The 24,724-nt window shown below is 51.4% G+C and overlaps 7 protein-coding genes across 7 annotated transcripts, besides 1 other annotated feature; 2 read left to right on the top strand and 5 right to left on the bottom strand.

Annotated features, from left to right (window-relative positions):
* Positions 1-3,092: 3,092 nt before the first annotated feature.
* CORC01_08450 (quinate permease) lies at positions 3,093-5,019 on the top strand (the record flags this gene model as incomplete). Its single annotated transcript, XM_022620080.1, has 6 exons — positions 3,093-3,183; positions 3,255-3,580; positions 3,724-4,087; positions 4,118-4,430; positions 4,502-4,709; positions 4,804-5,019. 6 exons carry the CDS (start codon positions 3,093-3,095, stop codon positions 5,017-5,019), a joined length of 1,518 nt encoding a protein of 505 aa, XP_022473392.1.
* Positions 5,020-7,139: 2,120 nt separating this feature from the next.
* Positions 7,140-7,211: a sequence feature (Short protein (CORC01_08449, OHE96231.1) was converted to a misc_feature.).
* Positions 7,212-7,863: 652 nt separating this feature from the next.
* CORC01_08448 (cytochrome P450) lies at positions 7,864-9,589 on the bottom strand (the record flags this gene model as incomplete). Its single annotated transcript, XM_022620079.1, has 3 exons — positions 7,864-8,858; positions 8,916-9,285; positions 9,353-9,589. 3 exons carry the CDS (start codon positions 9,587-9,589, stop codon positions 7,864-7,866), a joined length of 1,602 nt encoding a protein of 533 aa, XP_022473391.1.
* Positions 9,590-12,404: 2,815 nt separating this feature from the next.
* Positions 12,405-12,890, bottom strand: CORC01_08447 (uncharacterized protein; the record flags this gene model as incomplete). The annotated part of the gene is made up of 1 exon (XM_022620078.1): positions 12,405-12,890. The coding sequence occupies one exon, from the start codon at positions 12,888-12,890 to the stop codon at positions 12,405-12,407; it is 486 nt and encodes a 161-aa protein (XP_022473390.1).
* A 1,130-nt stretch (positions 12,891-14,020) lies between these two features.
* Positions 14,021-15,376, bottom strand: CORC01_08446 (uncharacterized protein; the record flags this gene model as incomplete). The annotated part of the gene is made up of 1 exon (XM_022620077.1): positions 14,021-15,376. The coding sequence occupies one exon, from the start codon at positions 15,374-15,376 to the stop codon at positions 14,021-14,023; it is 1,356 nt and encodes a 451-aa protein (XP_022473389.1).
* Positions 15,377-16,559: 1,183 nt separating this feature from the next.
* Positions 16,560-18,071, bottom strand: CORC01_08445 (acyltransferase; the record flags this gene model as incomplete). The annotated part of the gene is made up of 1 exon (XM_022620076.1): positions 16,560-18,071. One exon carries the CDS (start codon positions 18,069-18,071, stop codon positions 16,560-16,562), a length of 1,512 nt encoding a protein of 503 aa, XP_022473388.1.
* A 1,532-nt stretch (positions 18,072-19,603) lies between these two features.
* On the top strand, positions 19,604-20,959 carry CORC01_08444 (glycosyltransferase sugar-binding region containing DXD domain-containing protein; the record flags this gene model as incomplete). The annotated part of the gene is made up of 1 exon (XM_022620075.1): positions 19,604-20,959. The coding sequence occupies one exon, from the start codon at positions 19,604-19,606 to the stop codon at positions 20,957-20,959; it is 1,356 nt and encodes a 451-aa protein (XP_022473387.1).
* Positions 20,960-21,741: 782 nt separating this feature from the next.
* Positions 21,742-23,044, bottom strand: CORC01_08443 (pectate lyase; the record flags this gene model as incomplete). The annotated part of the gene is made up of 6 exons (XM_022620074.1): positions 21,742-22,009; positions 22,079-22,255; positions 22,306-22,424; positions 22,493-22,599; positions 22,659-22,837; positions 22,893-23,044. The coding sequence occupies 6 exons, from the start codon at positions 23,042-23,044 to the stop codon at positions 21,742-21,744; spliced, it is 1,002 nt and encodes a 333-aa protein (XP_022473386.1).
* Between the last annotated feature and the right edge of the window lie 1,680 nt (positions 23,045-24,724).

Below are 24,724 nucleotides of genomic sequence, written 5' to 3'. Positions count from 1 at the left end.
CAAAGAGGGAGAGGTGTTTCGGGCGAGAGGCGATAGTCAACTTTCCGTCTGAAGGTGAGTGGAGTTGTTGAGAGTAGGGTGGGTGAATCAACCTTGAGTAGCCGTCATGCTTGATGGCCTTGAGAGCTCCTCACACTAGACCAGACCGATGATGAGGAAGAAGAGTTTTCAAGAGCGTTGGAGGTATAGGCCGATGCTGTCTGTATTCTTGGACAACGAGACTCAAGGTGGCAGTGCTCACGACGATATGCCCTTTCTTGGCAGTCCAGAGGATATGAAGTCAACCGAGACTCCACTGAGAATGGATGGATTGGTCAGATTGAAGCAGCATGATACGTGCATGAGAGGATGGGAGAAAAAAAGGCGCGCTTGCTTCGACTATCACAGCAGCAAGCACATGTTGGTCTTGGCGGTCAAGTAGCAGAACAAAAAGTCTTGCACGATGTGATCAAGAGGGGAAGGAGCCAAAGGACAGGAGGAGCTCCGATGGAGAGAAAGAATGACGTGCCGGGGGTAATCCTCTCATCTTGGGTGAGATTAGCAAGACTCGTTGGACCACAGGGTGAGATGGAGCCTTGGAGGTAACCGCCCAAGGTCTGGGCATTGAGGCTGTGCAAGAGGAAAAAGTGCAAAAGGACCCGATGAGGCAATTAAATTGGAGCATCAAGAAGCGAGCTCTTTTCAGTGGAAGAAGGGCTTGAGTCGGGGCCATCCTAGAACCGCCGTGCAACAACGAAATGGGAATACAAACCAGGGGGGAAGAATGGAGATTGACAGCATATTATGGGTTCTTGGCAACATTGACCATGCCAATGTTTGAACCTTGGCGTTTGGTTGATGCAAGTGCCGGGACCTTATCGCCTCCCACCGGCGTTCCGAGGTATTTGTTTTCAGTCTGGCCAGACTTCCAGACGAGGCCAAAATTTACGCGGATTACCGTTGGCCGCGACACAGGTCATCTATGATAGATGGGCACGGCGTCCGAGACTTGAGTGGCGTCGCCATCCTTCGGCTTCCAGCAGGGGACGGCATCGTGCCATTCGGCCACTCGGAGGGGGTGGTGGCCACCATTAGATAGACGCCGTTGGCATCCGTACTGTTCCCGTGTCCGATCGGTGACCGGCCGTAGTCCAGATGGCGTATCGCTCTTGACCTCAGGATACTACCAAGGGAATGAGACGCACGCAAGCGTGTAGGGAAGGATCGCACTCGGGTGGTCGTCTATTGACTTCCGGTTGCTCCGCTTGCCTCCCGCACTGGCGGGGGTCATCAAGCTGCAGCCGTAGAATGGCGATGGCTTCATCAACCAGCAGGAGTGACCGACCGATGCAGCGCCCGACGGACACGGCAACGACGTGCTACTCGGTGTCAGCGGCAGGAAGTCCCGTGGAGGATGGCCGGAGAGGTTTCGGACTGGCAAAGTTTGATGACGGAATGGGTGCATGAATCGGGACATTGTCCGTCCATAGTCCAAGTCATATCTGGACTCTGTGCCCGGTACTCTATACTTTGGAATCGATACCTTGGGGGCCGTCACAAGGAGATGCGAGATCCCGCAGCGGAGTTGTTGGTTCAAGTCTCGGCGGCTGGTGCGGCTGGGTCAGCATGTCGAGGTGGGGATTTGAGCGTAATGTAAAAGGTTTGAAGCTCCGAAGCTCGAGGCGAATCAGTCGATCCGGAGAAACAATAAGCTAGCAATGATAAGCTCTTGACCAGGTTCATTCGGAGCCGTGATGAAGGAAAATAGAGACTGGGAAGGATTAGGAGAGGACCGGAGTAACAGTGGAGAAGAGGGACGGGATAAAAATCCACAAGGAACACAAGGTTTGAGGTGGGAAAAAGGAGTGTGAAGAAAAAAAGTGAAGATAATGTCAAAAGACAAAAAGAGGAGCCAAGAAATGAGGGAAAAGGGCGGTCGCGATGCACAGTCACAGTCGAATCAAGCTCGCAGAGGGGCCGCCGGGGTCGTGGGGGGCCGCACTAGTCAGCGCCAAGAGTGGCTGTGGTATGCACGTGCTAAGGGTTTCATTGGTTCGCTTAGCAAAACCAAGGTTGATGCCCCACCTCAATCCTCATCAGGTAAGCAGCTATCGGCAGGGGTGGCACGCCCCCGCTGACCCCTTATTCCCGTGCAGCTGGTGGCAACTGCTTTTGCCCGGCCAATGGAACTTTGATGTTCTGGAACTTCTTCGGGAATCCGCCTGCGTGGTTGACCAATAAGAGCTGATGTTTCCGGTACGTATCGCCAAATGAAGCTCCTTCTCAGGTGCCTCCACTGTCGGTCTGATTGCAGCCATTGCACCACAGCAGAACAGAGCAACCTGGAAACTTCAATATCCATCCTGGTCTCCCAAACAACCACCAAAAGTAGCAAAGGCGTGGTCCTAAACTCCTGGCCAGCATCACACCAATGCCTCGACTCGAGCAAGCCTTCAGAAACAATGTCATTTAGCGTTACGTGGTGTACTTCCTCTTTCTGTCTCTGTCTCCATCCCCCCAAGAGAAACCAATCTCTGCAATGTTGATAGCATCAACTATCGTGGTCACGGAAAAATGTCAACGCCACCATCCTGGCCAACGCACACCTAACGCGGGGAACGCGGGGAAGCTTGTCGTCTAAGCAGTGAATCTTGGCTATCATCCCCTTGATAAAAAGGCCTGGCTTCAACTGAACGAAAGCCATCGATGATCTATATGCGGTTTTCCGCCATTCTGTCATGTTACTCTTCAACGTAGACAGACTAGCGTCGCGTTGAGCTGTCAAGTCATTCGACGTCATGATGCCATCTATCGAACACGTCGCCATGTCGTATCTCCTCCATAAAGGAGACATTGTCGCCTTTCGCAGGTGTCATCCAGTGAATCTGCGAGGCTACCAAGGTCTTTGCCAGCGTGGCTGAATTTGCCTTCTTCCATTTCAATAACTTGCCGTGCTTGCGTAGCTCACACCTAAACCAACCTGAAATCAAACTTTCTTCTCCTTGTGGTGCCGAGGCGGACTGCGCTTTGCGCATCATTTCAAATTGCCAAGACGCAATACAAGGCTCAGTTGTACAGCTCGTTCTCGCCGCGATGCTGAGCAACTAGGCAGGATGGGTTTCAATCTCCACGCAGATGGGACAAATGACCCTGAGGAGGTGCGCAACTGGCGCAATCACATGAGAGCCGTCACCGCCTCAATGAGTGCCACTGCCAATAGGTTTCCTCGCTCCCCTTGGCCGCTTCAGCAGGAAAGCTAGACTAACACAGCCCAGTGGGTTATGACACCTCCGTCATTGGCGGCACCATGGCTCTCGACTCCTTCCGTCGCGACTTTGACCTCGCTGACAGCTCCCCGACCTTCCGTGATACTCTCCAGGGCAACATAGTCTCCACGTTCCAGGCAGGATGCTTCTTTGGCGCCCTGCTCACCTTCCTGCTCGCAGGATGGCTCGGCCGCAAGAGAGCAATCATGATCTCTGCCCTCGTCTTCCTGGTCGGTGGAACTCTCATGACCGCCTCGCTCGGCGAGATTGGACTCCTCCTTGCCGGGAGAGCCATCACCGGCTTGGGCATTGGTGCCACGTCTCTCATTGTCCCCGTTACATATCGGAAATCAACCCCCGGTCCATCCGCGGCCGCCTCGTTGGGCTTTTTAAGATGGCATCGCAGGGAGGAGGAATGAGCGGTTTCTGAGCAAACTTGGCTGTGGATCGCACACTATCAGACTCGACACAGACACAGTGGATTGTACCGCTCGGCTTGCAGTTATTGCCGGGAGTTCTCTTATTCTTTGGCATTTCCATCTGTCCCGAGTCGCCAAGGTGGTTGGCAAAGAAGGACGGGTGGGAAGACGCCAAGAAAGTCTTGGTTCATATCCGCAAGCTGCCGGCAGACCACGACTATGTCAGCACCGAGATCAATTATATCAAACGGCAAGTAGAAGACAGCAGCGTAAATCACATGAACAAGGCTCAAATGTTCAAACGCTTGTTCGAGAAAGGCTCTCGCAGTCGCATTGCCATCGGTCTGTTTCTGATGGCCTGCCAGAATCTGACAGGCGTCAACATCATCACATACCATGAGCTGGAGAAAGGGTATTCGACCTGTACGCTCTCCCACTGATTTGAGGAAATAGATTCGCCTCGCATCTTTGAGACTCTGGCCATCACAGGCATGAGCAATAAGCTTTTCGCGACGGGCTTCTACGGTATAGCAAAGACCTTGGGCATGGTCATCTTCACCGTCTGGCTCGCCGAAAAGGTCGGCCGGCGCAATGGTCTCATCTGGGCAGCCTTCATTGGATCCCTTCCAATTTGGTACATTGGTGGCTTTACATTTCTTGCAGACCCCGCTGGCCAGGCGGCTGCTGGGAATACCGACCGCAATGCGCGGGGGTATATCGCCATGCTTTGCGTGTATCTCTGTGGCTTGATCTATTGCGCCACTTGGTGAGCCCTCCTCTCTCCTACTCTAGTCTGCGAATCCGGTGAGAAGAAATCTAAACACATCCAAAGGCAAGGCATTACGTGGTTGTACTGCAGCGAGGTGTTCAGCCTAGACGTCCGCATGCTCTGCGTCGCCATCACGACCGCAGATCAGGGAGCTTCGTCGTCTCGCGGACTACGCCTTACATGATTACGTCGCTCGGCTACGGAATGTACATGTTCTTTGGAACTCTCGTGATCTTGATGGGCGTGTGGGCTTTCCTCTTCGTGCTCGAGACCAAAGTAAGACGCTCGCCGCCGCCCCTGGCGCTGCAGTTCTCGGAGTTCCATTCCCCAGCCTCCATTTACATCGTCATTTCTATGCGGCTGACACAAGGCACCTGTGCTAGGTCTCACGCTCGAGGATATGGATCTGCTCTTTATGAGGAGCATGCACACCACGGTCTGGACCGCTTTGCGAGAACGCAAGAGCGCCAAAGATGTCTTGGCGGACACTTCGCCTGCGGCGGCTGTTCATGCGCCTTACTTGGAGGAGAAGGAGGTCCGGCTGGAGTACATGGATACTGTGGAATACAAGTCTGTGACAAGATGAGGGGGAGAAAGAGGGCAACGTTGAGCTGGGTAGATTACTAGTGTCTGAAGGCGGCCTCTTTCGCAAGATCTTGTTAGAGAAATCGTTGTTTTGTTCGAGACCTCGTCTCAATCAAATGGTACTTTGAACGAGGTACTGCCCCGCAGTCTACTTGCACAGCCCAGCGCGAATATGTGCACTGCCACCGGTAATGCTGCAGTATGACGTCGTTGTGTGTTGAAAGCGCGAGTAAATATTGCCCTTTCGTAGTGACACCTGGCTTAGGGTTGGTGTGTTGATGTCTCTTTGGCTGTTCCTCGGAGGGTCTCCTGACGGTGGGGATGCGCCAAGTCTTATCTCAACGAGGCGCAGCTCACGGCTTGCTTTGCTTCGAGTGGTTGGGAGCCCAGATAGCTGCCACACCAAATCAGACAAAAGTCGCGCTATTTCCACAGGCTGATTTTGGAGTGAATCTCCCATTTAAGTTTTCCGTCGGCGTATCGCGGAAAAGAATGTCGTGCATGTGTTGATGAGATACAGGAGACACTGCAATGGTTTTTGAAGTCAACCATTGAGAAACGTGATTGGTCGCTCTAGTGTTACTTGGCGGCCCGACTTTCAAAGTTCCAACTTGGAAAAGCTTACATATGTGGTTCTCATCATGGTCGCCTTAGCGTCCGTCACATCAATTACCGGCCCGAAGCACATCGAAACATGCCTATCATCCTTTTGAGGATTCATTGGTCAGGCAGATTGGGTCATTCAACGAGCGGGCGTTCCTCCCGGCTGTGTCGTTTGCTAGCTGCCAAGCTGCTAAACTGTGAACATGTATAGGTACAAATGCAGATTGCTTCGATATTGTGCCCAGAGCAAACCGGAGCCTCGTGGTCTTTGTACCGTTGTATCGCCATTGTAAAACCGTCATTCTTGGGGATGCCTCACTTGTGGTAGCATACTGGAGGGATCGGCCTTGCGAATTCCCCGGCCCAGGACAAAGAGGCCTTGCCAAAGTCTATTCGATTCATTAGTCGACAGGCACAGCCTCCGCCGGGTTGTGCGGAGCCGGAGATTACTGCTGACCATACTTACGACTATGGGATCGAGAACGAGGTTGTTACAGATTCAATCATACAAGGTGCTTCCTGACCAAGAAGAATGAGCCAAGCTCCGGAAAGGGAAACTCGCGAGTAAATTAATTACGTTGGCATTTGGGAAGCAGTTCTCGGGCAGAGAGACATCCTGAGCATAATCACACGTCGAATCCTTTGCCCACCTCGCTTGATACCAACTTATTCTTACTTGGCGACACTGCAAACAAAGCAGCTGAAAGCATCAGCATCTCCTCACTTCTAAGCAGGAAGAAACTTAACTGAGCTATTCTACACTATGGTTTGAACGATTCTAATATTCTCCTTGACTGAGCTGCGAAATAGAGGTTTCACGACGCAGACATCATGACTGCCCCATCCATCGAGGCATCCCCACGTCTCATACTTCTTCTCAGCCTATAACTCTATCAGGACAAGGAATGTCCAGAAGCCAGAATATTCCATACCCTCCACGAAGGCTTTGACTAAGTGACTGAGGAGCTCACATTTCAGCTGGAAAACCGTAGTAGCCACGTCCTCGTCACCTGTCCCGTGGCCGATTCCTTTGGTGTTAGCTTTAGCCACAGAATCAAATCTAGGCAGATTTTAGGACTCTGCTTTTCGCCTCCCGTCTCACTCTTTCAATGATATCTTTACGGTATCACTCAAAGCGCTAACGGTTCCATAACCCCCTTTCTGTGGAGCAAAGTCCTTCATTCCCAGAAGCCCAGAACCCCATTCCTGTATCAAGCCGCACAGTTTGTCGTGAACGAACTCGATGAAGAAACTCCATGGCTCTTCAAGGCTGTGAAAGCATAGCTCTCTCGTACCGTCGCCCTCAAAGATACACTGCGCGACATTGAGCCGTAGGCCTCGAACCAAATGCCCTTCGAGGGTGTCGAAGCCAGAAGACACTGGGCCTGTTGGTTCATTGGAATAAATCGGGCACGACTTGGGCTTAGATGACCTATGCGTATGTAACAGACGGCGTCTGCGTATGGAAATACAGATACGACAGTGGACCTCGCAAGTGCGCCCAGCTCAAGGTAGGAGCTAGACACCCGCCCGACTGATGCCAGTCTTTGAAGCGATTATGCTCGGCGAGAATCTCTTGATAAGCTTCATTGTCCTCGTTCCTTTTGAAAGCAATGTTCAAGATGCTCCGGTCGATTCGTAGCCTTCAGGAGGCCATCCAAGTCTGGCTCTCACATTAGAGTCCTTCATTCTGACTGGACCGACGACGTTAGCCTGGCAGGGAGCCTCTTAGAAAACCATCATGATTGCGACGCTGGGCTGACTACAGATCTTCGGCCTCGCATTAGGTAGTTATCTCTATTCCGAAATGAACTCGACGAGTTGTTCCGCTTGCCGAGAGCACTGGAGATATCTATTTTTTGATTGTCAAATTTGAGCTGTCTGTCGTTTCCTTGGAATCTTCTGGACTCACTTCGAATGACCCTCATCTGATGTCTGGAGATGGTTTAAGTGATGCCTCGACGCGGCACTCGTATAATTTCCATTTCTCTACCATTAATTCAGTAGGACGTAGGCCACGTCCGTTCGTCAACGAAGACCACCTTCCAATGCATACCGCTGCAGGATCGAGACAGAACTTGCCAATCTGAGAACTACTCAGAGTTTTATCGGATCAATTGTCTGTTTTTGTATAACTGTGCGTTTCTGAGCGTCCCTGGACCATTCCACCGGCTTCATCAAACTCAAATTCAGTGACTGTACCCCCCGCATCTCCGGTTTCTATTTCTCATGTAGGTCCTCCTTATGCTTTGGTCTTGGTCTTCCGTCTGATCCGAATTTTTACCCCATCTGGTGGGAACAAAGCCTCTGTAAGCCAATAGTTCTCTGGGCGCTTGCCATTGTATTCAGGAGGGAACTCAATGTCATAATGACCCAACACGTAGGCAATAATCATCTTCAACTCAAAGTCAATCAAGAAACGACCAGGGCACGCGTGCTTCCCATGCCCAAAAGGCAGATGTTCGGGGCTCGTGGTGACAAAAGTGACTGGGGGCGCCTTCTCGTCCTTTGCTGCTGCATCCTCGCGCATCCGAGAGAAGCGGAAGGGGTCGTATTTCAGCGGGTCTTCCAGGAACTCGCCGTCCGTCTGGGCGGGTTGTCCGAGGAAAGAGATAATGGTCCCTTTTGGGAGGTGGTAGCCATCGGGGGTCTTGAAGCCGTCGACCGAGACTTTCCGGAAAAGGGCACGTCCGCCAAAGGAGTTGAGGCGTAGGGTCTCTCGGGCGACGCTGTCGGCTTTGACCATCTTGCTAACTTTTGCTTTTGTCCAGTTTTTGTCTCCGTCGGCGTACAGCACGCGATTGACCTCGTCCCTGAGAGTAGTAATCGTGTTGAATTCCGTATCTGACCCCAAGATGTTGAGCAGCATGTTGGTGGCCTGGATGCTTGTCTGGTGCATGGAGCCAAAGTTAGCTGCGATCAAGCGACGAGTCATCATGTCGATGTCGTTGAACTCCTCGGATCGATGCTCCTTTGCGAAACGGGCCATCATCTGCAAATGGTCTTGAGGCTCAATGTGGTTCGGGTCGTCGCGTTCGTACTGTAGGGTTTCAAGACGTTCTTTCCAGACTGGCTCAAACATCTTCTTTAGTCTGTTGATCTTTCCATGTATTGTCAGATTGACAACCCTGCCGACGACAGGTCGAAGAACACGAGGGCTGGCTCCGGAGGCGCCAGCGTTCGTAATGAGCTGGTTAATGATGTCGAAATTGAGGTTGAGGTAGTCTTCGTCTCGGCCTGGTATCTGTCAGCTAAGTCCCTCCACGTAATCGTCCGTGAGGAGGGAATATATACAAATTCCGGGGCCGATGGTGAAGCGGCTGGCTGCCTGAGCGACAACCATTTTCAAAGACTCGAGGAGGTCGATTTCTTTCCATTCCGGATCTGTTCCGAACCACTTGTCAAAGGCGACGCCAAGCTCTTCATTCATGGCGGCGCAGATATTCTCCAGCACGGCGTTCAGTTCGGTCTTGACAAGGATTCCTTGCCACGCATCCGCCACATATCGATCGTGGCCAAGGGCCCAGTAAACCTGATCGACTTCTGCAAAAGCGGTGCTCGGATTGAGTTGGCTTTCCGGCTGCGTCTGGACCCATCGCATTGCGTTCGTGGGCATGATTACCTCATGGCGGAAACCGATGCCTAGGATGATGACTGGCTTTCCCTACTTTGCATACTAGGTTTCGATTTCAGCAGACTGGGGGAGATGCGAGGATAAATGAATGGTTTACATTATCATAAGCCTCACGGAACAAGCCTTGACAATCCGTGTAGAACCGCATGTACGTGCGGACGCTGAATCGTGTAGCACCATCAGGCTCGCCGATCAGCGGGATGCCCTTGGGATACGGGATGCTGATAAGTGCTCGGCTGATGATGTACAAAAGAGCCACAGAGCCGAGCACGACCAAGCCGATGCCCGACAGGCTGGTGACGGTGGGTAAAAGCTGCGATATAGGCGCCATCATTGGGCCACCCAGGGGTAACAAGGACGCTGTTGCAGTGATCTCGCAAGAGGTGAGATGTGGGTTGAGGTTCACAATGTGACTTGGAAATCCGGGCCAAACGGGTGAGCTTTAAAGGAGTCCTAAATGCTGACGTACTTTATCCCGTCTGCTCGTTAGCTCAGACAGTGTGACAGTCTACCTAGTTGGAGCTGGAGCTGTAGAGTTGGACAGGTGGGCCTCGCAGGGAAGCCAAACAGGGATGATGCTCAGTGCAGCTTAGCGCGCCCGTTTCTACACTACGTATGTAGTCGATGGCGGTAATTTGGATGCCTGCGCTTCATAGGGCTGTCTCGGATCCAATCGGAGTGCCTTTCGCATTTTCCTTCTGGCTACTGGTTGATATACGCCTCTGTTTGCCAGGCTGTATCAGTAGACATTTGATACAAGTGCATCGGATCATCATGCGGCATGCCTGGTTGGCATCTTGAGCTATCACAATACACAAACAGCGCACAAGGCTTCCGTTCCACATCTCCCAATAGTTCAGTCGCCCAACGTCATTTTTCAGGCCAAGTCCAGCAGAAGCTCCGCTACTTAAACATTTGAGTCAATAGCGAGTGTCCTTACCCCAGTCGAGCCTGGCCGGACGAGAATCCTTCGCGCGGTGTCAGCTCCCAGAGCTCCCACTCCACACCCTGGCGCGTGTAAGCAGCCACTCTGCCGTAAAAGGAAATCCGCCACCTCTTCACTTGCGATTGGGCATTACTACATGCAACCGTTCAATGGTTGGCTTGATCGGAAAGAGGGGCATTTTCCAAATCATCGGGTTGTCAAACGACCAGGGGTAAAGTAATGCAACCCTGCACCTCACACAAAGCGATAAGGTGATGCAATATGATGGGAGAGGGTTGGAAAATCAACAGAAGACTCATTCTCTCCCAAAAAGGTGTAAACAATGGCCAAACATGGACGATCTGGGAATCGAACCCAGGACCTACCGCATGCTAAGCGGTCATTATACCACTAAACCAATCGCCCAATCATGATCTAGCCCGGACTTGAACCGGAGACCTTCAGTGGAACAGGGAAGAGTCTGTGAGGAACTCTTGGACTGTTAGACTGACGTGATAACCAACTACACCACCAGACCATCTAGTACTTATATTGTTGCAGGGGTGAATAGCTTCATGTGTGGCTCCCGTGGTCCCGATGGAGAACTTCGTAAAGCGAAAATGATGGTTGGACCTTCAAAGTGGAGAGTCAAAGCCTAGCCCCATCAAAGGTTCCACAGTCGCACAAGAAAATGTCGACCAAAACGGCCTCGATCGATTTATATCAGAATGTATGTATCACAGGTGGTAGAAGTGACCCAACGGCCACGTAGATGACCAAGCAAAATACAGCTCTATCAAATATACAATATGACGTACAATAAGGTACACCTGGGAAGGTAGCCTAAAGGACCAGATCTATATACCATTCAATGTACTTGACGCAGGAGTTAGGGCGTGTTTGTATAATCTAGCCCCTGGTTTCTATTCCGATAGGTTCGGATAGTTTTTCCTGGTGAAGCCTAAGTACTGATTTTCGTTTTTTCCATGTCAGATTCCCAGAGTAGTACTCCCAAAATCATCATAGCCTATCATAAAGGCAGGATCATACTACATGTATTGGTTGCTCTTTGATGGGTCAAAAGCAAACCATGAATATCAAATGAACACTTCTTGGTCGGTGTTTGGGGAGAGAGAAAGGGATTCCAGCCTTGGCAGTGATGGGACTGGGAAGTAGTAGTACGAGACTCTGTGTCCATAACTCCATACCGTTAGGACATAAACCATAAACGCGCAGAATTTGAGGGGGCATCCATCATTGTGTGGTTTTACACTTTTGGATAGACGGTAGGGTAATAGCTTTTCGGTCGTAGGATCGAAAGCCATCTCCTTCGGTTGTCGTCTATTCAATGCAACGGGCATTGATGTTACTTTACCCACAAATCACCATGTCCTCACTCAACTGCTTCTGGAAAGTCTGCGATGCAAGAAATAGGCCCGTGCCTTCAGTTGCCTGCAGACTGTAAAGTCATGTAAATGAAAGGTCTCAAGCATTTTATGACAGACCAGAGATCCGAGTGGATTTGCAAGACTGCTGGGTTTGATTTCGAAGCCAAGAAGAGAGACACTTGAAAGCAGTAGGTTATAACAATCAGGTCCAATTCGGACATCCCGAAACGTAACAGTCGTAATTATTGGCAGTACGTTGAGTCTACGCGACCTGTTCCAGGTATGATTAATTCAATCACACTTAGTTTTGAATAAGAGTTGAGAACAGGATGGTAATGTCGAAGGAATGAGGATGAGAAGACTAAGGCTAGGTGTTGCCAGGCTCGCATGGGACAAGGTTCAAAAAAACAGGCAACGTATATGTGGAAGATCGCTGACTTCAGATCCGTTTCAAGTATGGAAAAAATGGTCGTAGCTGATTTGTAAAGCAGGATCCAAATCATGGCCATAGAAATGCACATGAGCTAATATGAAATTGGAGCTCTAGGACGTGCTATGCCTGACGAATGAATATATCAAAGTACAATATTGATGAACGATATGTTGGATACTAAGCATCGAGTGTAAGTAAGCTGCCCCACACCCCATTTTTGCAACTAACGCCGGTATTGAGTCGTTCCAATCTCTCTACTGCCATACTATACATGCTTTCGTCGACCTTTTTCGTTTCCCAGCTGCAGTACCGGCCTGTGAGCGTGGCATCCTTCGTAGACATTCTACATCGCCGAGATTTAGCATGGTAGATCTAGTGGGGAATTTCTCTCACTTACCTGGCCCTATGATTTGAGTTCGGCATTTGGTGCCTGATCCTTAATCGTAATCTTGAGTTCCAATTGATCCTTTACAGAGTGACTCGTAACCGTGATATCAACATCCATTGTGCTCGGAAAAGTGTACGGATCTGATGGGTTGTCCGAAGGGAAGAACCAGTCCTTGGCCGTCTTGCCGTCGTTATACTTGACTTTCCAGTGAGACTGAATGGGCTTGAAAAACCCGCGCTCGGGAGACTCGATGCCGATGCAGAACGACTGCAGGTCCTCCAGCTCTTGCCAGCAGAGCATCACGTCGTCGAACCCGCTCTTGCCAAAGTAACATCCCTTTGTCCATGACATGAATGACTCTCCATCTCCGGGCGTCAGGGTGGCGTTGGTGATGTCCTGTACCATGCGCACATCGGGTGATGTCGGTTGGTTGTGCTGCGTGAGCTCGAAGCTCTTTGACGCCAGGTTGGTGAATGTGAGGGAATGATCGGGACTAATCATTTTGATTTTTGGATTGAAGTCCTTAGGGCTTCACGCGAGGGGAAGGGGGTCGCCTGCCGGGTAGGTTGGGTATATATACGTTGCAGCTGACAGACAGTGCTCGCGACTTCGGAACTTGTTAAAAACCACTAAGGAGGAAATCCGGATGAGGATGGAAACGGGAGCGGACATGAGGAGCACATTCCACTCATAAGGCAAGGACATGTGATGAATGACTTCCGTAAAAACGCCAGAAATCTGGCGCCTACTAATAAGGTAGTTGAAGAATTCCTGTGGCAAGACACCGCTTCCGGCTTGGATTGAACCATGGCTGGCAAGCTGGCTTCTCATTGCATTGTCCTTGTCCGATGGATTGGGGATAGTCCAAGGAATTGATGGAGCGCCTGGAGGTGGCAACGACTCAGAACAGCAAAATGTTCGAAACTGAATCCGTTTGCGGAAAGTCCGATATTCCTGCCGCGTGCGGAGTCGGCGCTAAGCAGCGCCGGACCGGTATGTGGCAGTCCAAGCTCGTCTACTATATCTGGGCCGATCGGGTGAAAGGGGAATTGTACTTGATTCCTACATCACGGTATTAGATTTAAATGTGAGGAAGCCCGCGTCTAATTACAACGACTGCAGCATTCAGACATTTTGCCTTCAAATGGGCCTTGTGGCCTAAAACACTATTGTTCTTTGGTCGCGATCATGTATCCTATCCCACTCTATTTTCCGATTAACAGAGCGGAATGTTGGGGGGCCCCAGCTTCGGGTCTAGGCGAGTGGGCAATCGCCAGATTCATCATCGCGCGAGGCAACGCCACGAGGGGTCTCGATCGTAGGCTGAAATCGGAAATTCAACTAAGGCAAGAGCCGGGCAACCGAGTTCTAAGGTAGAGAAATGCATGTCCAGATGGAAGTGCCGATTTTGACAACCTTCGCTGGAAATACTTCTTCTGTCGATTAACCTTGCGTGTATGCAATGTATAGAGGCCTATTGGCTTGTTTGCTCCCAGCAATGCATCAAAAATTCAAGTGAGCATGATAGAGCAGGCCTCAGTATATTTCCAATGGTCTTCTCTGGGTCGGTTTCTGTATCATGTTTGTGACATCAATTCATCGCTGTGCTACACTGTAGGTATAAAACTTCATCACGCTTCCAAGCAAGTCCCAAGCTCAGCTAACAAGTCTTCAGCCAGCACATCAATAGCGCCCGCTCTTTGGTCCTCTATTCCAAATGATAGGAACAACACGTCGTCCAAGAACCCGTGATATTTCTGATCCTTTCTCTTCCAGCTCATCGATGTTACATAAAACATGTCAGACCCTCCATCATCCCTCTCCTCCCGGCCGTGTATCCATATCGGTCGCTTCGACATCGCGAACACCTCAAACGGTGCCTTCTGTCGGAATACCATGACGTACGGTTCGTACTCGCTATGGAACTGATAGAAGGTCTTGTGCTGGAACACCGTAAAGACAAAGGTATTGTCACTGGTGGCCCTGCAATTCGGGTCACTGCGCTTGCAAAACGTGATACTCAACGAATTCGTCGCTTGATGTATCGACTCCAAGTCTGGCGGCAGTTTGGGCATGTACCTGCTCAAGCAAGCCTCGTCGCCAGCAGCCAACGGCGCCAGATCCGACCCCACGGAGCCGTCCGCGTTCAACTTTGCAAAGACCCGCTTCGGTGACACGTCATGGTGGACATAGATTGCTCCCTCTTCATCCCAGAATGGGAACCAGTTCTTCTCCATCGTACCCCAAGGCGGAGGACGTTGGAGCTCCGTCCCGAGGCCGAAACCTTGATCCAACGACATTTCGAAGCCCCAGTCCCCGAGCACGCGGAAGTCTTGGATAAACTGTCCAAAGCAGGCAAATATGGAGTTGGAGCCGAATACGATGAAGGGGGCTCTAGGGCCGTAGAAGACCCGCGCGTCATGAGGTCCCACGTTCATGGCGATGTAGGCCAATTTTGGTGGGCATTTGTCGGCGCCACTCTTTGTGGCTGCGATGGGCAGAGCCGTCGGTGCTTCGAGGCAGATGAGACCTTCTAGTGTGAAGACGGCATTACAAACGAGCTCCACATGCTCCGATGTATCGCCGTGTGTCTTGCGCTTCTGCGCAATAATGATAAAGGTATTCTCGATGCTGGGATGTGGGATGACGTTGGGGTTGATTGCCGCTTCATCGCCAAATCGAATGGTGAAGAATTTCTTGTTGAAAGTGGACGTCGAGAAGATCTCGTGATGTGTTTGTTTTGATGCTGGGGGAGGATTAAGTACACCATCTACAGGCTGCACTTGAGTCGGCGCGGCCGAAGGCGCCGGCCACGAGTGAGGTTGAAGTTCATCGTCTTGTCTCCAGTTCGGCGCAAAGATGTGATCGAACCACGTATTGAAGCCGGAGGAGGAGTCTCTAAAGTTGAGACACCGTATACCGACATAGACGAGAAATAGAAAGGGGCCTATGATGAGGACGACGCGCTTAAAGTCCCTGGCTATCATCGCGAGGGGGGAGGGCTGTCCGCATGCGCCGAAATGTCAGGACTCATGCGAACTGGAACGAGCGGCACTCGAGGCTGGGGTTGCAGCATGCAGAGGCAAATGACCGAGCTAGTCTTAATGACTGATAAGCTTTCGGTGACTGCGTAGACTCCCAGTGCTAGAATTTGCCAGTGAGGTAGAAGTGAAAGAGCAGTTCCGGGAACTTTGGCGTGCGCGAGATTCTCCACACCACGTGCTGGCCGAGCTCCAGGATCACAACTGCACTACAAACAAGAGTACCAAGGGATGTGGGGGAACTAGGATACAAGGGCTGTCGACCTTTGAGCTAAAAGGAAAACACGGGGAAGGCTTCGGGAGTTGTAGGCTGTTTGATGGAGATCGACGGACGAGCAAGTGAATACGACCGTGGAAGCTGGAGCTTCCCCTAACTTGGAAGTTGAGAAGCGCGGCCGACTTCTTCTCTTAGTCAACCCCAGCCACCCACATTATTAGTGCGAAGGGTCAGATCAATTAGGACGTCTGCGGAAAGCTTCGTGATGGAGTGTTCCTGAGGTAAACTCTCGAGTTGGAGCAATGATTTGCTCTCCAGCAGACAGTAGTTCCGCTGCAGCGAGCATGTGAGCATGGGAGATGCCTCGGTGAGTTGCGCGAATCCCTGACCTGAGTTGCAATCCTGTTCCCCTCACAAGCCTCCCACATCACTTCCCTTTCGGGGAAAGCCTCCGTTCTTGCAGCGTCATTGGGTGTGATACAGCTGCAAGTCGATAGGAAGGGCCACACACACGAGAAATTGAGCTTCGGGCGGGAAGGGGAAGCCCCAAGTTTTGCCCGCTGCAGGCTGAGTCAACTAGGTAGCGCGTGGCGGACTCAGTCCAGTCAGCGCGTCTCAGCCCGTCGGCCCGCGTGGCAAGTCCATTATTGCTGCGCATTGGACGCGCTCTAGAGTTTGAATAGAAAAGGCTGTGATCTATGGATCTGGGTGGCAGCCAATCCGGTTGTGTCATGACGTTGAGCACGTAGTCTGACTGAGCTCCTTGGTCTAGTCTTGCGCGGTGGAACAGTGTTGCGAATTGATCAATTACAAGTGGTTTACTCTAAGCATCACTTTCGTACTAGATGCCGCAATGTCTCTCGGCAGTCCCGAAATACACGTGCCCAAACGCCAAATTCTTCTCAGCCCATTTCAAATTTTTGCCGGTGGTGTTGGTAGGGTTCTTCTGTAAAGCCATTGAGCAGCCCTGACGCTAGGCTCATCGATGAATCTCGTGACGATCTCAGCAAACCAAAAAGTGACAGGTAGTATGATCAGATGAGGAATGAGGAAGGCCGGTTCCAAGCCGAGGGGGCCGGCCTTGGGTAACGGAAACCTATCGACCAAGTGCGCAAGATGCTGCCGCTCTGAGTCCTTGTAGTAGCCAGCAGCTGTGTAGAGGCGGTCTCCCAACGTCCCCAGGACAGGTCCGTGGACCAAGTAGAGGGCGTAGGAGATTCGCCCGAGGTATTGGCAGAAGCGAGTCTCGAAGAACTTCTTCAGCCACCAGATTCGCGGAACCGCAGACACTAGCAGAATGGCGGCCCAAAAGAGGTAGAACCACTTGTAGTCGTAGGCGGCTTGCGGCTTGAGTAGAGACAGGTAGTACCACCCGCGATTCTCACGCATCTTATTGACATCGCCGGTGTAAGATGGGACGCCACCCAGATACATTGAAAGGGCGAAGAGATGGTAGTAGATGAAGATTTTGGCGGGTTCCAATCTCTTGAAGATATCGGGAAGGTCATTCTTCTTCGCCAGGAGGTCGAGGTCGCAAAGCATCATGCCCATGATGAACATGGCTCCGTACCATCCGTCGGCAATGTACATGAAGTAGAAGGCCAGGCCAGCTTCGCACCAGAGTCGAGCATTTCTAGTACATCTAGAGAACGCGAGAAGCGATGTGTAGACGATGATCGAGCCCTTCATCTCTACTGGGATGGACCAAAGGTGAGGATTCCAGCTGAAGAAGGGACTGCCTCCAGTGGTGAAGATGAAGCTGAAGTTCTTCAGCTCGCAGTAATAGAGCCAGACATCATCTCTCCAGGTTGAGGCACGTTCGATGTTGTCGACCCAAATGTCGAACATGTGGAGAAAGCTCATGTAGATAAATGTCGTCGCCATTAATGGAAGGTAGAGTCTTAGCCATCGCCTGAATAATGCTGAGGCGACAATTTCTGCCAGCTTTCCGTGATCTCCAGATTGGATCAAGCTCAGAGGTTTCGCGGAGAGAACATAGCCGGATATGACGAAGAACACTGATACTGCGAAATGGCCTCCAGTAAACAGGTGTCGGATACCGGGCAAGGCGATGAAATGATGTTTGTTTTCGTATCCAAAAGCGTTTTCAAAAATCCTATTTTGGACGTGAGGCTCGTGTGCCCAGAGTTGGTTGTGGTGCCAGTACACTAGGAACGCAGCAAAACCTCGCAAGCCGTCGAGGTATGCCGTAGGCCGGAGCTTTTCCGGGCTTTTGGTGTCTTTGATGGGCCAAAAAAAGCTGCTTAGACTGGAGATGTTCAGTCGAGATGGCCGCCTGGTTCGTATGAGGGTAGCAGGCTTCCAGTCGACATCATCAGCGAGCCATTTGGACTTCTCGCACCAGGTGGGCTTGACCTCATCCCACTCCTTGCTGTCGAGAATGCCTTCGTTTCTGGGAGACATCTTTACAACAGTAGCCGTGGAGTTGTTGAAGGCAATGAGTAACGGGAAGAGCAGTTTTCAGACTCAAGCTGACAACGATGTCTGCTTACGGTCGTGAGTATCGTTGGCTGCTTTCGCGTGCGTGATGCTGCAGGAAAAAGTGTTCTCGACCCTTGCCTCTCCGGAAATTTTGATGGACTGTTAAAAGAGGCACAAGTTCTTTTCAGTATCGTCGGATCCTGCACGGGCTCATCGGCAGTTGTCAGCCAGGAGGTCGCCCCTTGGGTGGATTTGGTCCGGCTTGGCGTTGATCGCTGAACCTTGTGTTGCTTTCTGCGCGCGGAGTGCCCATAGACTTCTCTACTTTCTGTCAACATGTCAGTTCGTCCAGAGTTTCACAAGCCAGGAAAGGACGAAATACCAGCTGAACCTCAGAAAGATTCCTCGGTCGAGCCAAGAAAAGATGCGGGGTGGCGGGATGCGTCTAGGATGAGAGGTCCGCCATCCTTCCGGGGGTTCCTGGTCCAATATGCGGGGGATAGGCCGGGGTAGAATGCGGAGAGACAAGCTACTATGTAACCGTCCAACAATAAAATGATCAAAGCTAAGCGGCGTAGGAGCGATATCACTCATTTCCCTCATCGTGACGCACTTTTTCCATCCGTTGGTTGCAACGAGACCGGGCGTCCCTGGCAGCTATCACAAGCAGCGTAGCACTCCGTCGGACTAGCTTGGGATTGTCGTCCGACACAACAACAACAATTCGCTCCTCCGACTCGCGCACTCGGCAGGGTGAGACCTTGAGATTGTAAGAATCCCTCTGAAAATTTCAGTCTCCTCCTGCAACTCCTCCTGATTGGGAAGGTTCCACCGCTTCTCCCTCCCCTGAATATCGTAGCCGTTGGTTCCGGTGGCCAGGATCGGCCCAATAGACGCTCAAACAAGCTCAACGTCCCGGCGCTATTATGGCGCGAAATGTGGCCGGCCGCAACGAGTGGTTCTCATCACATCTCCGCCGGCCTGAATGGCTTCGATCCTCCAGCTGTCTGACTCTTTGTAGTGCAAGATGGTGGCTTGCTCGCCGCTATCCGGCTGCGCGAATGAGAGTAGAAACCGTTGAGCTCATGCTCCAGCCTTGCTCGTATTGAAGGACAGTGAGAACTAGCCACTTAGAGAGAGATAGACCCCGAGCTTCATTAGACAAGTCACTGAGGTGAGGCGGTGGCGTCAGTAAGGCACAGACGGGACGAACACGATGCGACTTTACTCTGGCGACCTCGGCGTTTTTCCTCCTTTATCCTGGCACCCAGCTCGTGACAATGATGTGCAACTGATAGGTGAAGGAGTGGGGGAACGGTCGGAACAGCTGTAGGGCAATCCCCGCCTCGGCGATTAGGACACTCTGGGGATATGTGCCTGCATGGAGAAGCTCCTCAAATCTCGACATGCATCCTACTCTCTTATTCTTATGCTCGTCGCATCTTTGCCCAAAGCTTGGTTCAAAAGCTTCTTCGGTTGAACACCTCCACTTCTCTTGGACGACTTCAGCCAACATGTCTTCACCCATCATGAGCCCATTGAGTCCATTGAGCCCTACTGGCTCGACCAAGGCGAACCTGTTCAGAAACAGAGTCCCAACACAGCTCAGGAGATGTCTGCCCTTGTACATTGCTTGTATTTGCATAATTTTCCTCGTTCTCAACATGGATTTGTTCGGTTCCATGCCCAAACCTGTCCACCTTTCCAAGCGCGGTGGTCAACACTCAACAACAAACACACGTGGAACCTTTCCCAAGAAGATATGGCAGACTTGGAAGGTTGCACCCTTCTCATTCGAAGCCGAGCAGATTCTCACTGCGCGGACTTGGACAGACAAGAACCCTGGTTATCGGTACGAAGTCCTCACCGACACCAACGACATGGAGTATGTCGAAGAGCACTATGGCCCTGAAGGCTTCGACCGCCCGGACATTGTCGACATGTACCGCAACGTAAATGCCACCATCATCAAGGCCGATCTCCTCCGCTACATGATCATGTACGCCGAAGGAGGAGTCTACGCGGACATTGATGTCGAGGACCTTCGGCCTGTCAGCCGATGGATCCCGGAAAGATACAATGAGGCCGACCTTGACCTCGTCATTGGGGTCGAGATTGACCAACCGCATTTCAAAGACCACCCGATTCTCGGCAAGAAGTCCATGTCGTTCTGCCAATGGACATTCATGTCGCGGCCCGGCCACCCGGTCATGCTGAAGCTAGTTGAGAACATCATGGCATGGCTCAATGATGTGGCCAAGACACAGCGTGTGCCCATCTCGGCAATCAAGCTTGACTTTGACGAGGTCATCAGCGGCACCGGCCCGTCAGCCTTCACCAAAGCCGTCCTGGAGGTAATGAGTGCGCGTTCTCGATCCGGGACGATCACCTGGGACACATTCCACGACATTGACGAGTCAAAAGTCGTCAGCAACATACTCGTCCGCGACGTCGAGTCCTTTGCTGCTGGCCAAGGCCACTCCGACTCTGGGAACCACAACTCTAGGGGAGCTCTCGTCAAGCACCACTATCACGCTTCGAACTGGCCCAGTCGTCACCCTCGCTTCAGGCATCCTATCTTCGGCGAGGTGGAGAGGTGCAACTGGAACATTGAGTGCGTCATCAAGTGGGATCAGGACATCGCCGCCTTCAACTCTTTATCCCCAGAGGAACAAAATCAAAAGGTCGAGGAGCATGAGAAACTTCAGAAGCTCCAAGCACAACAGAATCAGCAAAAGGCAGAGCAACAAAAGGCCGCTGAGCAAAAGGCTGCCGAGCAGCCTTTGATGTTCCCGCCACCTCAACAGCCTCTTCAAATACCACCACCACCAGCAGATCCTGCAAAGCAAGAGGAGCTGAAGATGAGATGAGGTAGTTTATCCCACAGACCACAGGATTTGTAAACCATCCCCGAGACACTATCATCTTGAAGAGAATCTCAACCACCGCGCCGTTAGCCCGAAGGATGACATGTGAGATCATGGCGCGCGCCGCTCCAAAACCAATGCGACTAACACGAAGCATAACGAGTCGAGAGTACGAGATATGGTTATGAACTTGATTTCTTATTTTTTCGCGGCGGACAGCCTGAGGAGTTGTGCTGGAACATGTTACATGGCCCGCATAATTGAGTTGCAATTGCACGATGATGCTGCGGACTCTACGGATTGAGCACTTGGTCTTAATCATTTTATCAGGACACATGATCACTAGCATGATTAGAGATATAAACAAGTGAGGGAGGCATACACAAGACTTGAAACGAAGATACCCTTCAAACTCCTGTACATACCTTGGTAGCGCATACATATTGCCAACGGCCTCATACGACACCCAGTATTGTCTGGTTCATGCTACGCTGCACGAGTCAAGATTCTTTCAATCAGCATCGTGCTCAACTTCCATCTAATTATGTGTCAATGGTTGACCACGGCGATTGATGCAAGAATCACTACAAGGCAGCCTCTCAAGATAGTATTCAATTTCCCGCGACAAATACAATTAAGTAAATGCTATACGCTTCCAGCCTCCTCTCCATATCCGATATAGAATTTGAGGCTAAGTCCGTATCAATTATCTACGGATCTCAGCTCATCATGACTTCTATTCCTACGTATCCCTTGATTGGCCTCTTGGAATCGCCATCTCTTATCTAGAAGGTAAGCTTCTGGCCAGCTTGTCCAGGGACGGTGGCGACGACATTGGCGGAGCCAAGCAGGGTGTAGGAGTAAGGAGGGGAGTTGGCGTTCAAGGTGCCGACGGGAGCCGTGTTGACAGCACCCCCAAGGTCGTTGTCGATGGCAACAGCATAGCCGACGATATCGGAGTCCAGAGTGGTGATGGGAACCGTCACATTCTTGAATACGTTGCTCTGGATAAGGACCTGCGCGTTCTGACGGGTGTTGATTCCAGAGTTGCCGCTAGGTAGTGTTAGTGAACTTTGTTCCCTGAGAGACATCGCGCTTGTTTAAGATTGATGAGAAACGTACTTGAGGTAGTAAGAGTTGTAGACGTGGCCAGTGCCGAAGCGCAGAGACGGGCCACGGGAACCAAAGTTGGCCCAGTAGTTGTTGGCGTAGGTGATACGCAGATGACCGGTGTCTTCTGCCTTGTTGTTCTCGCTGTGGCCGATCAGGGAGGTCTTCCAGTGGTCATGGAAGTAGGTGCTTTTGAAAGTTAGCAAGTAGCTCCTGTTTCAACTTAGTAGAAGACCTACTAGGAGATAGTGATGAAGTCAGAAGCGTGGGATGCATCGATGAGGCCGTCGTAGTAGTCCTTGTCAGCGACGAGTTGAGAAGAGAACTCGCTGTGGTCGATCCACACGTTGATGCTTTCCTAAGAAGAAATTTTTTGTAAATAGATACTCTTGCCAGAACCGTGACACTTTTGAGGAAATTTCTCACATCAATCTTCACGCCATCGCCAGTTGAAGCAAGTACATTGGTAGACTTGATGTTGCGAATAATTACATTGGACTGGCGGCGAACATACAGTCCAACTCCGTTGAATCCTATAAAATAAGGACATAAGTTGGTGTGCGAGCACCGCGGGTGGTGAAGGGATACTTACCTGCGCCAGCAGATGCACCAATAACAGATTTGTTGCTACCGATGCGAACGTTGGCAGTGCCGCTAATGGTACCCTGAACAACCACAATCCTCGGGGTACTATCCTTCTCATCGACCGCGGCAGTGAACTGGGCCAGGGTAGAAACAGTGGTGACTGTTCCACCGGATCCTCCCGATGTTCTACAACTCTATCAGCTCTGCCTCGTTTGAGGCTTCATCTCGCCTTTGGACTTACCCGCCGTTCAGAGTGGCATAACCAATAGTCGCCTTGTCTGAGATGGACGCTCGCTTCACGAGGTGGGCCTTCTCGGCGACGTGGTCGACGGTCGGGGTCGGCGTCGCAGCCGCGAGGGCGAAGAGCGTAGCCAAGGCGGAGGTGATCTTCATCTTTGCAAGTTCTCGTGCGATTGGTCAATGGAAGGGGATCAAGAGGAGCTTTGGTGTCTGCTAACAGAGTCTAAAGTCGAGGGTCTGGGGTGTCAAGCAATTAAGAACCCAGGAAAACCCGTTTCTTGAGCACCTCTTTATACAAGATCTTCAGGCTCTCTGTCGGATGCTTTTCCGTCTGTCGGACAGGGATTCAATCATCACGAGATGATGCTGAGTCCTCACGGATTGCGAACATGCTTACGAAATGCAGGCAGACTTTGAGGCGAGCCCTTGAGAACTGATAGTTTGGGTACAAGAAGGTAACACGGATGGACGGACCAGAACCCACGATCATTCCGCGAATGGCAGCCGCCTGCCAGAATGGAGCTCATCGACGCCTCAAGTTGTTCCTCCGCTGGTCAGCCATCGATTGCGAAAGAAAATCCTTGTTCCGACGGAACATTGCGAATTAGAAATTCGAACCGACGGGCCTGCCCATGCCCACGCTAACGTCCTCGAATAAAGTAGAGGCGCATCCGTCCAAAAACAAGCTTGTTTACTAAGTTGAATCATTCCGTCCGCTAATGACTCCTTTATTCGGCGGGGCAGCGGCTTGTGTCATGTAAAGTTGATCCTTTGAATGCGGACAGGTAGGGGTGGGTGGGTGTCCGGGGTAATCATTGGAGAAATTTCCTCAAATCAGCATTTCGCCTTGGCTCAACGTGCAGGTCACGGCAGCATCCGTGGAGCAGACCTACTCCGTCGAAGCCGGGGCACCTCATGGACGGTATAGACTGTGTGATTGGCGAGTGCTAGTCGTTCATGCAAGGGCGGACGCGTGGAGGCGCGTCCTTGTAGTCAAGGCCTTTCTTTGGACGGAATCGGTGAGTGGAAGTTTTTCCCGTGGTGGAAAGGAAGCGATGGCGAATGGGTGGAATGGAAGGCGGGATATCACGAGATTTTGGCGAGCGATTGTGTGCAAAGGGTTCTTGTTCCTTCGACTTTCTGCTCTCACTTCGCCTTCGGAATGCTACATGTTCAGTGTAGATAGACATTTCTTACACTGCACAACGTGAGGCATGTTGAAGCCTTGCGAATCCTTACTGGAAGATGATGTCGTAGGCGTTGACTGACAAGAAAGTCACGGGTTTCGTGAAGGCAAACGCGCATACTTGCTTTTGCCTCCATATATGGTAGGCTTGTTACCTGCCTTCCGAAAACGACAAGGGATCTTCCGAGTACAGATTATCGAGACAGTCCGACTACCGATCGTCTAGAGGCAAGACATAGGAAGGCATAAGATCAACCCACTGTCAAATGAGCCCCATCTCACAATAGAGTTGTTGTCTGGTTGTAGTTCCTGGGAAGGAGGACGTCAAATTTGTCGGGACCTGACATATCTTGGCATCGCCAAGACAGTCTTGGCACAGCGGTCAATAGACAGGTGACGAAGCGCATCGGTGGTACTCCCGTGGGGCAACGTCCTTCATAAGTACGTTCGCAAGTACGTTCGCGAGTACGGTCGCGACCATCAAAGCTGCCTGGATTGACTTTTCGACTTGGAACATGCCCTCTTCCCATGTTTTCAAAGCGAGAGGAACGCAAAGTCTATAGAGCGACAATGAATTGAATCCCCCAACAGATTCGGGATGCTTCTGGACGTTAAAATTCGCGGAGGCTTTGCACGAGATGATGACT

The sequence above is a fragment of the Colletotrichum orchidophilum genome (assembly GCF_001831195.1).
Source record: "Colletotrichum orchidophilum strain IMI 309357 chromosome Unknown Scaffold_72.1, whole genome shotgun sequence".
Lineage (NCBI taxonomy): Eukaryota > Fungi > Ascomycota > Sordariomycetes > Glomerellales > Glomerellaceae > Colletotrichum > Colletotrichum orchidophilum.
Note: the sequence above shows the minus strand (reverse complement) of the source record. Positions and strands in the feature narration are given on the sequence as shown.